The sequence below is a fragment of the Dermacentor albipictus genome, chromosome 2 (genome assembly GCF_038994185.2).
Source record: "Dermacentor albipictus isolate Rhodes 1998 colony chromosome 2, USDA_Dalb.pri_finalv2, whole genome shotgun sequence".
NCBI classification, from domain to species: Eukaryota; Metazoa; Arthropoda; class Arachnida; order Ixodida; family Ixodidae; genus Dermacentor; species Dermacentor albipictus.
In genome coordinates, this window is record NC_091822.1 from 8,370,300 (window position 1) to 8,385,014 (window position 14,715).

Below are 14,715 nucleotides of genomic sequence, written 5' to 3' on the forward strand. Positions count from 1 at the left end.
TACCAGTTTTTGTGAAGCTGAGGCGCTCCCTCTGTCGCATCAGGGTGGCTTGCCTCAGTTCGTCGAAAGTATTGTGCACTCCCAAAGCTAACATGCGCTCCGTTGAAGTACATTTAGGCAGGCCCAGAGCAGCTTTGAAAGCGGTTCGAATTATTGTGTCAGCCTGCTTTTCCTCCTCCCTGTTCAGGATTTGGTACGGTAAGCCATAGGTTATTCGACTAACCACTAAGGCCTGTACGAGCCTTAGGGTATCGTCTTCTCGCATTCCCGCTTTTCGATACGTCACGCGACGTATCATTTGGGCTATGTTGTTGGCTGTGGATTTGAGGGTCTTGAGTGTCTGTAGTGCTCTCCCGTCGCTCTGAAGCCACAAACCCAGGACTCGCATCGTGGGTACCTCTCGGACTGATTGGCCCTCAACCACGATGTTAATCGATCCTCTGGATTTGTAGCCTTTCGCGTGTATCCGGATAACCTCAGATTTTTCGGGTGCGCACTTCAGGCCACTCCATCTAGAAAATTTCTCCACCGCTAATACTGCACTTTGGAGCGTATATTCCTTATCCCCTAGTGAACCTCTGCTCGTCCACAGCGCGATGTCGTCTGCGTAGAGCGTGTAACCTAGGTCGGGTATCCGATCCAGATCGCGCGCGAGTCGACACATCGCAATGTTGAAGAGAAGAGGAGATAATATAGCTCCTTGAGGTGTTCCTTTGTCAGGCATTTTAAATAAATCCGAAGTGATTTGGCCAATACTGATGCTCGCCTCGCGGTTGGAAAGAAACGCTCTTAAGTAATTGTATGTGCGCTCACCACAACCCGCGAGTTCGAGTTCTTCCAATATTGCGGCGTGAGAGACGTTGTCAAATGCTCCTTTAAGGTCTAGTGCTAGGACTAGTCTCTCGTCGCCGTACGGTATATTAGTTAGAATTTCATCTCTAAGTAGGAGGAACGCCTCCTGGCAAGATAAACCCGTGCGAAATCCTATCATGGAGTCCGGGAACCAGCTCCGCTCTTCCAGGTATCGCTGCAATCTGCTATGGATAACCCTTTCATAGAGCTTACCTAGGCAGGACGTGAGCGACACCGGCCGTAGTGTATCAATCGAGGGATTCTTTTTTGGTTTGGGGATCATGATTATTTTAGCCAATTTCCACTCTTGGGGCAAGTCTCCCTTGGCCCAGCACTCGCTATTAAATACCTTTGTGATTTTCGCTAGGGCTACCGAATCCATGTTTCGAATCATTGCATTTGTGATCGAGTCTGGGCCCGGCGCCGAGTTTTTAACTGCGGATTGTGCCGCCTCATACACTTCCGCGTACGTTATATCTTCGTCTAATTTAGGGTTCGCCTCCCCCGCGTATTGTCTCCTCGCGGACGACGATGCCGTAGCAGGTGAGGGTCCTATGTACTTTTTCTGAAGCGCATGAACGAGATCTTGGTCTGTACCCTCGAAGTTGTCTGCTATAATTTGGAGCTTCTTGTTGTTCTCAGTACGCGTGCTCATCGGGTCTAGCATGCTTCGTAGTATTCGCCACGTACTGCTCGTTCCCAGAGTTCCTGACAGGGTTCCACAGAACGTCGCCCACTCGTTTTTAGCGAGCTCGTTGGCATGGCCTTGGGCTTGCTCTGCCAAGAGAGCGATGCGTTGTCTCAGGTGTTTGTTTAGACGTTGCCTTTTCCACCTCTTGGCCAGTTTCCGCCTCTCTTCCCATAGGCTGACCAGGTGAGAGTCTATCACCGGCACCTCCGCTGTACGCTCAATGGCTTTAGTGGTGTCCCCGTGTGCTCTTCGAAGGAATTCGGTCCATTCTCGCATGTTGGTCGGGGCTGTATCCGACTCCTCCAGAGCTCTCTGGAGTTTTCTATAACGAGGCCAGTCAGTTAATTTAGTCTTTCCTATTGTTCTCCGTATGTTGGGCGTGGAGAGCGCTACTCGGATTATGTCGTGATCGCTTCCCAAATTTTCATCAAAGGAAACCCATTGTGCGTCTCTGATGTTTATTGTAAAGGCATGGTCGGGCGCCGTGTCTCTACTGACGCTGTTACCCGTGCGCGTCGGTTTGCCGATCTGATTGATTGCCCGTAAGCCCAAGGCCGTTGCGGTGCGCTCAAGTAGGAACCCTTTGGGCGACGTTTTCGCGTATCCCCTTAGTATGTGGGGTGCATTAAAGTCACCCACTATCACCGCCTTATCCCTGGTGCCCGCTAAATCTTTTGTTGCTGAGAGAATGTGGGGTAGGTCGTTCCCTTTGCTTTTGGGAGGACTGTACAGATTTGTGATTAGTGTGTGTGCCTTACTTCGTTTCTTTGGCATCACACTGATAACTATGGAATTAGTCTCTCCCTCAGTTGGCGGAAGTGTTAATAATTGAGCGTTTATCGACTTGCTCACCAGCGTGGCGACCTTCGAATTTTGAGGATCGCTCAGAGTGTAGTATCCCTGCAATTTGGCCGGCTTGGCCCCGACCTCCTGCAGACATATCACGTCCGGAGCGATTCCGGAGTTTTTGATAAACTGGTGGAACACTGCCGCTTTCCTGGAGAAGGAGCGGCAGTTCCATTGCCATATCTCTAATTGGTCTGAATTTTGTATTCGTTGCGATTTCTTAGCGTGATTAGCCATGTTGCCCACTCTTATTTTAAGCCCGTGACGTTCCCGTGTCCGACCCGTCGGATTCTGTTACGCAGTGGCTTATTTTAGTTTTTGCCGAACCCGCTCCTATCGCAATTGCGCGTTTTTTGGTGGGAACAGCCTTCGAGACTGCCCTAAGCTGTTCCGCCACGAACCCCTTCTGTTTCTCGAAGTCCTTCGTGCACTGTTGTTGAAATTCCGTTAACCTTTGGGTAATTAATGCCATCATTTCATGCATAAATATTTTAAAGTTTTCCGCGATCATTGTCTGGATCTGCGCTGCCGTTATCTGCGCGTTTTTTGAGATTTCGGTTGTCGGAGACTGCGCGGAGACGGAGTTTATATCTGCCGCCGCTTTCGCTTTGGCTATTTGTTCAGATTGACGCGGCATTTCCGGCTGTGGTATTGTGCTATTGAAGCGCGCCTCTAACTCTGACACTTGTTTCTCAAGTGATTGTCGTTTGCGTTCTTCGCCTGAGAGCTGTTCTCTTAGTCGCGCATTTTCCTTTTCCAATTTTTGAATGCGTTTATCATTTTCACCAGTGTTCTGTTTTGGAGCAGTGGGAGAAACAACTCTCGCCCAGCTCACCTGCTGTTTTTTAGGCAGTGGCGAATTTGACCGCTGTGAAGCCCTGGAGCTGGAGGGGTCCCTCGACAAGGTATTGCTCTTCGCTCTGCTTCCGTGTGGAGATCTGGATCGCGATCGGTGCCGGTAGAAGTCCTCCTCTTCCATGGACTCGAACCAGCGCCCCGGTGCCTTTTTGGTGTTCTGTCCCGACCGCTCCCGCGATCGAGACTGGCGAGTCGTCTTCACGCGCTTGGCGGCAATCAGTTTGTTCGGGCACCGACGCGTCTCGTGCCCCGCCGCCCTGCACATGGCGCACTTCACTTCACATTCGTGTCCTTGCGGGGGTGGATTTTCGAGTCCGCAGCCACGGCATATGTTCTTGGGGTTCGGACAAACGTCCGAGCGGTGTCCCTCTTGCATGCACTCCAGGCACATTTGGATTGTTGGCCTGTACTCCGTGCACCGCATCTCTACTCCCATGTAGTACACGCATTTGGGGCGCGTGCCTCCCGAGAAGGTGAGGAGAGCGGTATTGGAGCTTCCAAGCATTCGGGCCCTTTCGATGGTGACTCCTTGGGTCCTGACGCGCAGGTGTCGCTGGAGATCTGCTGATTCGGTGTGTGCTGGGAATCCGTGCACCACCCCTTTGTAGCTATCATCTGGATCCGCTACGTACACGTTGAAGGGGTGTTGCTTGCCTCGCAGCTCCATGCACGTGACTCGACGAATGACGTCCGCCACTTCCAGTGAAGGTGTGGAGACGATGATGATATTCGTTCCCTCTCGAATTCGCAGTATGAAATCTTCTCCAGTGATTTTTCGCTGGTTCGGTCCGTTTCCTGTGATTATCGTCCCGGTAGCCCGAATAATCGCTTGCGGTATTTCTGTTCTCAGATATTCCTTGAGCATTAGTCCTTTGTGTGGCTTCAGTATTATCTTGATGTCATTCTTCGGTAATGGTGGCAGAGGCTTCCCCTTCCACGGGCGCATGTTGCGACGACCGATTTGCCCATCTCCTTTCGCGCCGCCTGCTGATGGCTGACCGTTTATGTTGTTCTTGTTGGGAGCCGTTTCCCTGTCGTTGCGCTTGACAGCCTCTCGCTGTCGCCGCGATAGAACTAACTGCCAGCCGTCCATCGCCTGGTTGTGGGCGGCGATCTCTTGGCTTTTGCTAGTCCTCGCTTCGGAAAGTACTCTTGTGTCCCCGTTTTCGTCCGCGTTGTTAACCGGATGCGGGGGTGTTATTTGGAGGTCCATGTCCTCTGACGTAGCCATCTCGTACGCTCGGCAGAAGCGATCTGGTTATTAGGTGGTGAGGCGGTCGCTCACGCGCTAAACCTATCGAGGCCTAACGGGGCTTCCGCCGCTTCGAATTTTCAAAGTCGCGTGGAATGACGAAAACTTCACTCACGGACTTGAACTTGGTCTTGAAACGGAGCGTTTGTCGAGTGGAACCCGATGGGATAGTCGAGTCTGGTGCAGTTGACGAGTTTTCGGCTAAAACGTCGATAGTCGGCGTAGCCCATGTGAATGAGCGTGCTCTGCCGGAACTTCTTCGTCTTCCTTGATCTACGGAACAATTGAGGAGGCTCGCGTCACCCCTTTGCCTGTCTATCTACCATGCGAACCTCTTCGAGTATTCCGGCGACTGCTGTGCCGTCATGGACGCCAGCCCTTATCGACACTTCCCGACATATGGCGACACTCCACTTATTCAACAGACATTAAATGCCAAGAATCTGCCATACCAGCATGCTTTGCCCCTGCTGACCTTCCAAGTATGCCCCCATGAGTACTGCCAAAAAAACGGGTACGTCTATCTATTCCCGGAATTTCTAAAAAGTCGCGAATGCCTACCGTCGGCCTCAGACATTTAACACTTGAATATATTTCAAAAGAATGTGACTCCTCGGTGAATGTGTATACAGACGGATAGGTCTCGTCATATGCGTCTGGTGCTGCTTTCGTTGTGCCTGCGCATCAACGCATTCGGCGGTACCGTCTGTGTAACAAGACAACTACAACACCTACGGAACTACTGGCAATCAGAGAGGCAATATATCTCGCGACAGCCTCAAGTGTGGGCAGTCTTCAGTGACGCAAAATCGGCTCTGCAACAAGAAAGCGCTTGCAGAGTGTTGGCTCTTCTAACTTCCGAGCTCTACACTTTAGCGCAAGAAAACGGCCACCACATCACATTTCAGTGGATTCCAAGTCACTGCGGTATACACGGCAACGAACTGGCCGATGCCGAAGCGAAGACAGCACTCTAAGAACCAGAGTTACTGCTTGCAATTCATTTTTCAAGAGCGGAGGCCTCCTCTCCAGTGTAATGCGAAAATCGACAGAAAAACAGTGGGAAAACCCGGCTAATCGCCACAGACGACTCCAGAGATTGGACCGTACCGTGAAATTTAGGCTACCACTAAAAATTCAACGCACCTGTGCCAGTCCGCTGCACAGACTAAGACTGGGGGTAGCGTTTACGAGCGGATACGTACACCTCACAAGGTCGATTCAAATAGGTCGCGAAGCTTCGGGCGAAAAGCGGTTCAGTAGAGATTGTCACCGACATCAGCGTGGGGGGTTATGGGAGCAGCGATTGAAGCGCGACTATGTTTGGAGGGAACAAACATTGGGAAAGAAAAACGCGTTTTTTAATTCAAACGAGACAGTTAGATTCATTCAACGAAAATAAAATTCCTAGTCAATTTTGTATATTCGTGATGAGTTAAGAAAATACGTTTAATTTTAATATTATTAATAAATTCATTTCTTTTCAGCGCCCATCGCTACAGGGGGCGTTGACGCCCCTATCACTCGCAGTGCAATGCACGTCTTGAAATGGGCAGAAAGGCGCACTCGTATCACCTGTTGAAATACGCCCCCCTCAGAATTTGTGCTTTCTTGCTTGTCGAAGTTTGTCTGAATTTGGTGACGCTGGTAGCTTCAATGCTTTTTAATCTGTTCACTCAAAAGTAGTGAGTTACGACCGCCAGATAATTGTGTAGTTGTTTTCGTGCGACTGCGCTGGCCGATGGGCTTGGCATCCGACAATAGGATCAGCACTCTACACCTAAAGCTTTCGTCTGCCTCCAAAAAAAGTATGTTCTGTGCAGGGATGCGATTTCGACAACCATACGGCTGGCCTTTTCCTGCATCGCTTTCCACGCTGAAAGCTCGAAACGCCCATCAAGTCGAATGGCGGGGCATTTGAATATATAGCTCCAAAGGAAGTACAACAAAACAAATTTCGCGCCTTCAAAAAAAAAATGACGTCACTACTGCTTTTACCGGACACAGCGTCACGTTATTTTTTCTTCCGCCGGAAGTGTTCCCACCACATACAGATGGCGCTAAGCCCCATGAACCGGCGATGGACCACCATGTTTTGAACGTATGGGCTCCTATGGAAGCTTCGCTACCAGGTATATTTACCTTGCACCTCATGCGACGCACTGACTCTCCAGACTGTGAGTTGTGCAATGTGAATGAGACTATAAGTCCTGTGCTTTGTATCTGCCCTAACTACGTGGAAGAGCGTCAAAAGTTGAACAATGACCTTACGCGTCTCGACAGCCCACCGTTGTCGGAGGACGTTATTTTAGGCCCTTGGCCAGACGCTCAATCGAGTTTCAAGGCCATCCAGAAGTTACTGAACTTTTCAAAAAGTACGGACCTGGACTGTAGGCTTGGAGCACGCCAAATCGCTTGCCATATGTTTTACATCCTCCTTCTCTCGTCACCCATCATGCGCCCCTTTCTTATCTCTTTCTTTACCTGTTCCTCTTCCCCCAACGTAGAGTAGCTGGCTAGAGGGACATACCTCAGGCCAACCTCTCTGCATTTCCTACCATTAAACTTCGCTTTCCCTATCTTATCCACTTTAATTTCCCTTAATTTATCGTTTATTTCATTTATTAAGCGCAGGTAATTTTCGTTATGCTTTCCTTGGTGGCAGGGTTTGTTAGATTCCTGTTATATATATATATATATATATATATATATATATATATATATATATATATATATATATATATATATATATATCGCGTATGTGTGTGTGGTTTAGTATAGCGTGGCAATGCAACCACTTGCCAATCACACCTCACATCATGTGCTCTTGTTTCAAGTTGTGACACTGTTTCCATGTGATTTATGCTAAATTTATACCTACCCAAACATAGGCACGCTTTCGTGCTGCGTAACGAAAAGGTGCGAGCAAACGGTGCGCTTCATACAGAAGAGGCAGCCAAAGAAAGGGAATCATCTACAACTGCAAAACATATTTGCCTTGAACAACGCCTCGTCGGTTTCTGTGCAGTGTTCTACAGCAAACAATTGGGTGTGACAGATTAGTTGCAGGGTTTAATGAATGAGTGGATGAATGGTCCCCTGACCTCAATCGACCAATTTTACCGTAGTAGACAGCTCCCGTCTGAATGCGGATGTCTCGCTTGGAACACACGACGTGTTTTTTTCCCCTTTTTTCTCGCGCGTAGTGCTGTGGGGCAGCGAACAAGCGAAGCGCGACTTCCCAGCACTGCAGGGCTGGAGGAACCCTCACCTATGGTGGTGATGACGGTAAGCGAGTAGAGGAAGGCCCCGGAGAAAGACCACTGCTGCTCGCGGCCAGACTCCTTGCCATCGTAGCCGTCCTTGACGGCGGCCACCAGCCTGAGCTGAAACTCGCGGATGTGCTCGTTGACGGCTGCGGTCCAGTTGTCCTTGTAGAGCACGTTGAGTGCCGCCGTCACGTCCCACAGCCGGCTAACGGTCTGCTCGCGCAGGGCGCGCACTTGGCTCGCCTTGCGCACCTCGTAGGGCCCTTCGAGGGCGCGGAAGGCGAACGCACCGAGCACACTGTAGCCGACCACGAGCGCGCACAAACCCACGTGCGAGAAGAGGAATGCGGCGAACTTGCGGCAGCACGAGCGGCACTTGCTTCCCTCGGATGACGGCGGCGACGCGGCCAGCCTTCGCTGCCGCCGCACCACGCTGCCGCCTCGGCGCGACGGTGACCGGTCCAGGGCCATCGCGGCACGTCGGCCCCGACGCTACACTACGAGACCAAAGACCAGCGGCCATGGCAGCACGAATAGCAACCTCGTCGTCCTATGAGCTTCCGACAGGCCGCCGGCATCGCCGTCGTCTGCTCGAGCGAAGAACAAGACGGTCGTTCAGCGCCCGACGCTGCAGCGGCGTTGCTCGCAGGGCACCACTGGCGCGGCCTCACCGGGAGAGAACGCGTCGCCGGCGCGACTGACGACTAGACAGCGGGAGGCGACCGCCGCTGCTGCGCTCTCCCGAACACGCCGGGAAAGCGGCGCAACTTCACACAATCGACTTTTTCCCGCCGCAGCGCCGCGGGAACGGCGGCGGCCATGCAAGAGCTCTTTCGTCCCGCATCGCCATCTGGCGGAAGCTCAAAGAATGACAAAGAGACTCCTGCCGTCGCCGGCGGCCCGTCTCTCGCATGTGATTCTAGGTGCTCTCATCCTTGGAGGTGACGCCTCGCACGCTTTGGCCCCCGTTGCAGCCCGGACCCGCACTCCGACTGGCCGCCCGATCGATGGGAGCCCTGCCAAGACAATAGGCCGCGAGGAGATTACACGCTTTCTCATTGTTGGGATTAGAGAGAGATGAATGCGCCACAGTGTGGCCCACGGGACGTCGCCTGTCTTTGATGGAACAGATTACGTCCACCAGCAAGGGTGACGGGTCGCAATTTACGCACGAGCAATTGGATTCACGGGATGCGATGAAGAGCTCACTGGATGATCGCCGACCGAGGGAAGCCGGTGGATGGCCCTATTTAAAGGGGTTAATTTACTCCCGCGCTGCTAGCGATACCTGTTCACCGAGGCACTACCGAGAGTCGAAAAGCACGGGCTTTGGTGACGTCATCAAACGGTAGTGATGTAATTTAAGCGGCGGTGTACGCAAGGTGGAGCGCCTAGAGTTCTGTCGTATAGTGGTCTTTAGCTTCTTGCCCCGCAAACACCACGACGCTTATGATGGTGTTTCTGGTCGAGTGTGATGGCAGAAAAGAGCAAATACATGGCAATATGAACAGCAGGTTCCCTGCAAGCCACATGATCATACCTACTTACCCACGAAGCATAGAACCAGTGAAAGCTGAACAAGTTAGTAGGGATTCGTGTCAATGAGAGGCAGGTGTTGAAATATGGACGCGAAAGAATGTCCGCGAAATTTGAACATCGTCCTTTCGGCCAACTCTCGGACTTTACAGCAATGCATCAGCCTAACACAAGGACTATCATGTTGAAAATACGGTATTTAAGGGCATTCATCTAACTTTAAGAACTTTCAATCAGCAATGGATGGATGAAAAACAAAAAAAAAGCTATTAAGATCCATCGCGGAATGTGCACTAGCACGTAGTGGGCCGCTTTCACGTCGCGACAGAAAGGCCAAGCCCCTCCTCCACGTGGTGGGCCCGTTGGAATATCACGAGGGTACTTAGGGCCGATTTACGCTCGAGCCGCCCATCTCCGCAAGCCGCACCGCGCGCTTGCGGTCGCGCGAAAAATTGCACGTATCCAGCACTTGTGCACAAATTACCATTTACAATGTGTGCACAGTGTATACCTTACACATTTCAAACCGAAATTTGTGCACAATTGTTTGATACGTGCAATCTATCGCGCGACCGCAAGCGTGCGGTGCGGCTTGCGGCAATGGGCGGCTCGAGCGTAAATCGGCCCTATGACGGCACTCCGTCATATCTTCCCTACTGCGTTATATCGACGTTTTGATCCTGATTAACACGCTGCTATAACACAGCATGGAAGCTCGGAGGTTCCAGAAGAAGCACCGACGAGGAACGTCGAACAAAGAGCGTGCGTGCACATGTGCGTGCGGTATGTGTGTGCACGCGTGTGTTGGTGTAGGTATATATGTGGGTGTGTTTTCGTGTGCATGTAGGCTTGCAAATTTTCTCATTGGTGACGGTCCTTGAAGCCCAGCCTCCTCACAGACACTTTCCGACGTCAGTGCTCACCGCGCACTCACATCCCTACCTCCGGCTTATCTGGGCAGATGAGCGTGGCGAAACCTTCTTGAGGGCTAGCCCTCGTGAACGTGTAGCCGTGTCTTGTCGGAACTAGTATACGCAGCGCCACACAATTTTTACCTTGCCCAGCCTGTGGATTCCCAGGCCCAATCAAGCTGCTTCCCGCAGCACGTTTTCTATTGAAAGAAATAAGTTTATTTGCTTAAACACATCCTAGAGGTACTGTCGCCTGGAACATTAGCGAATTTATATCACAAAACCCCGAACTTGCCTGGCGTTTCGGCTTGTTGTGGACTTATAGATTTCATACTTTCAGCCGATTTCATCGTAGTGCCGGGTGTAGAAGTGTTAGGTAACGTAACGTGAAGTGATGATAGGCTAATAATGTCTAGGATTTACCTCAACATGAAGAGACAGAGAGTAAAATTGGTCAAGAAGAAAGAAGAAAATTGTTCATAAGAAGCCACCCGTGTTGTCTTTCTGCGTCTTGCTTTTGTGTGAGTTTCAACTTTCGGCAAAAAAAAACATGTCTTTTAGGTCAAGCTAGACGTAGTAAGGTTAAATCAGACCAATTCAGGCTGGTAATTGCAAAGAAATATGCCGCCTTGGAACAGAGCGATGAGGATGACATAGAGATAATGAACGTAAGCTTAACTAGGGTTGCTTGAGAAGCAGCAATTGAAGTGGGAGATAAGGCATTAGGGCAACCAGTACGTAAGCTCTCCCAAGTAACAAAGGACTTAAGAAAAAATGACAAAAATTGAACGTGTCCAACCCAAGACATCAGATAAAATTCGCGGAACTGTCGAACCTGATCAATAAGGAGAAAGTAAGGGATATTGGAAGTTGTAGCGTGAGAAAGACTGAGGTAGCAGTAAAAAATATGCAGCATGAAATCAGTAAGATAACTTGGCACTGGACAAGCCAAGATGTATGCACTAAAAGATAACCAGGGTAATATCATCAGCGATCTCGAAGACATACTAAAAGAAACGGAAGAATTCCGTATTGACCTGTGCAGTGACCAGGGCAGCCACGATTCCTCCATTCGAAGAAGTAATGAAGAGGTCACAGAGGCTCCTTCTATAACTAGGGGTGAAGTTAGAATTGCATTGCAAGACATCAAACGGGGAAAAGCGGCAACAGAGGATGTACTGCCAGTCGATTTATTCAAAGATGGAGGAGTCATAATGCGTGGAAAGTTTGCGGTGCTTTATACAAACAAATTGTTTTGTTGCGTCTAGCCATTGTATTATGTATGTATATTATGAGTACTTAGACTTTCTATTTCATTCTTACTTCCTACATGTCCTTAGACAGGCGTACATGATTGTAATGCAATTTTGGATTCATTGTATGTCTGGCATAGTGCTTTTTATGAAGGTTTAGTAATTCTAAATATGTTTCGTCTTCATTGCTGATGGGTCGCTGGAGCCCAGTCAAGTTGCAGTGTAGCAGCTTTTTCTTCGGCCACCTTTTACGCCTTGTGAAGTTGGGAAATAAAATTGCTTTGATTTACTGAAGATGTCTCACGAATTTAAGGGTTCCAGAGAACTAGAAGAATGCCAACATTATACTAATCCACAAAAAAAGGATTTGCTAACGAACTGAAAAATTATAGGCCAATTAGCTTACTTCAAGTATTGTACAAAAATCTCCAAAATAATTTCCAAAGATTAAGGGCAACACTTGACTTCAGTCAACCAAGAGAACAGGCAAACTTCAGGAAGAGGTATTCTGCAATGGATGACATCCATATCATCAATCAGGTAATCCAGAAATCTGCAGAGTAAAATCAACTTCTCTATATGGCTTTCGTAGATTATGAAAAGGCATTTGATTCAGTCATAGACCTTTTTACGCAGTCAAGGAGAACAGGAGGCTTACGTGAATATCTTGCGAAATATGTAAAAAGATTCCGCGGCTTCCTTAATTCTCCGCAAGTAGAAGGATACCTATGAAGAAAGGGGTCAACCAAGGAGACGCAATCTCTCTACTGGTATTCACTGCATGCTTGCAAGAAGTACTCAAGCTCTTAAACTGGAAAGGCTTAGGAGTGAGGATAGACGGCGAATATCTCAACAACGTTCTGTTTGCGGATGACATTCTCCTCTTCTGGAACACTGGGGACGATTCACAACAAACGATTGGGGACCTTCATGAGGAAATTGTAAGATAAATATGCAAAAGACAAAAATGACTATCGATAGCCGTGCAAGGGCACAAGAGTTCAGGATCACCAGTCAACGTCTAGAGTCCGCGAAGGAGTACGTTTACCTAGGTGAACTAATCACAGAGAACCCTGTGGTCTTCACCCGCGACGCTCACGGCGCGCACGCTCCGATTCCGCGCGCGCCGGACGACCACCGCGGGTTCGAGCACTCCGAGCCGCCGCGCGTTCAGGGCACCGCGCGCCCGCGCCTGCTCCAGCCCGCTCCGCGTACCGACGCGCAGCTGCGCGCGCACGCGCCCCACCGGCCCCACAGCTTAGGGGAAGGCGAGACGGCGCGCGCGCAGCAAGGGAGACCCTAGGCAAAGCTCTCGAGAAGACGGAAAGTACATTTATTACACTGGGAGTCAATACAAACACACGTTTCAACATAACGTCCAAATCTGAATCACACAAAACATGGCCGAATGGTCGCCGGTGGCCGCTAATGGCGCACCGCGACAGAGAGAGAGAACAAAGAACCCGAGCAGTAAGAATTTGCCTATCCTTCGGTCAGCGCCTGCCATCGTGCGCCCCACAGCAGAGAAAAGGGAAATACAGAGAAACGACAGACGAACAGACGGGGGCACGATCGGCAGACGCTGCCTCAGGACATCGAGACGACGGAAGAGTGCGCGCGAGCCCGCCGAGGCCGGGACCCCGACGAGCCGAAGTAACCATCGGCCGGCGGCGGACAAAGGGGGCCGCCGCCGGCAGAGAGGAATACGTACGCACCTTCAGACGCCCCGATGTGGTCTCCCCGGGCGCCTGTCTTGCGCGCGCTTACCCGGAGTGCACGCAAGCAGGGCCCGAATCCCGCCAAAATGTCGGCCAATGGGGAAAGCCTGTTGACCTTCGCGTGGGCGGGATGACAGCAGAGTGACAGTGTTTTATGACCCGCTGCCACCCCGTCCAGGCAAGGAGGAGAGGGACACGGAGCCCCCGGCAACACAACGCAACGGGTGTACACAACCACCGCGAGAACCGGAAACCCCACATCCCTCCCTCCTTAAATGCTCCCTACCAATGCAAGGCTGTTGGCTCTGATGTCAGCCAAAGAAGAAAAGAAAACAAAGAACAAAGAAATAGTCACTACGTTGCAATACCGGAGCTATCCATTGGCAGTTTGAACCTAAAATCACCAGCCCCCAAAACATAAATAAAAGGGACATCAAAGTAAGAAAAGCAAGTTATTAGAATAAATTAAATGGGGACGTCTGAGGTATACGACAGCAACACAAAAGCAAGCCCACACGACCCACGCTTTAACGCGAACATGCACAATAAAAGCATCCACAGAAGAAAATGTAAGAGCAACAATAAAAGACAAACGCTTAGAGACCTAATGGCATTCGGACACAAACGCGGACAAGGGAAAATGACAAAACGTTGGCGTATACAATCAATCAGAACACAAGAGAATAACAAATGGTTAAGAAGATGTACCGAGAATGTCCGCGTTAAATATCTCCGGCGAGCACGAACTATGCCCGCATGCCACGCGTGCGACTCCAGGCCACTCCAACGGCGTCCGGCAACGGCCTCCGGTGCCGGTGCTTCTGGCGGTGTCCGCTCCATGGTACAGCCATGATCCGCGCCAATCGTCGTGACCGCACAGCCCGATTCGCCGCCCCACCATCGCCAGGCTTCGATCCAGTTCGACATCACCCGTTGACGCAACACGGCAGCGAAGACACACGCGAAACACCCTCGAAATGCAAAACACATAGGTACAAATAGATGACTAACATAAAAGCAACACGAACCATACCTAAGGAGACACATACATAAAAGCAAAACGAAGACGGCTAGGTAAGACACAGAGAAACAAGTAGCCTAATGAAGAAACACTGAACAAAGGGAAAACAAGGACAGAGAAAGACGGATAGCAGCCTGCCTGATTGCAGCGAAGAGGATAGCTGAGAGTTTTTTTGAAGAGAAGTGGGTGGCTGATCCAAAGTTGTGGATCCGCATAGGCATGCCTCATCTCAGTATAGATGGTTACTCCGTCTGAGTTCAGCCGGACACAGTAAACGTGGTCTTCACTAGCGCGATGACATACGACTTCGACGCTAGCGGAAATTCCTTCCACGGACGCACTGTCCATCCGCGACACCAATCAAAACTGACTTCGACTACGCGATGCCTATGTGATGAACAGACGTGGAAGGTTCGGCGATAGACGAAGAGTCGCTCCACGCCGGGCCAAGTCACAGCGCGAATCGATTTTAACGAAACCCTTGGCGCTGTGATGACCGTGCGATACT

General features: G+C 50.4%; 1 protein-coding gene across 1 annotated transcript in view; it reads right to left on the reverse strand.

Moving 5' to 3' along the window:
- The window catches only part of LOC135913219 (TWiK family of potassium channels protein 7-like), a 611,814-nt gene extending 603,290 nt beyond the window's left edge, over positions 1-8,524 (reverse strand). The window contains exon 1 of the mRNA XM_065445825.1: positions 7,771-8,524. Coding sequence (XP_065301897.1) covers positions 7,771-8,239 — 469 coding nt within the window. The 5' untranslated portion in view covers positions 8,240-8,524. The remainder of the gene's footprint in view (positions 1-7,770) is intronic.
- Between the last annotated feature and the right edge of the window lie 6,191 nt (positions 8,525-14,715).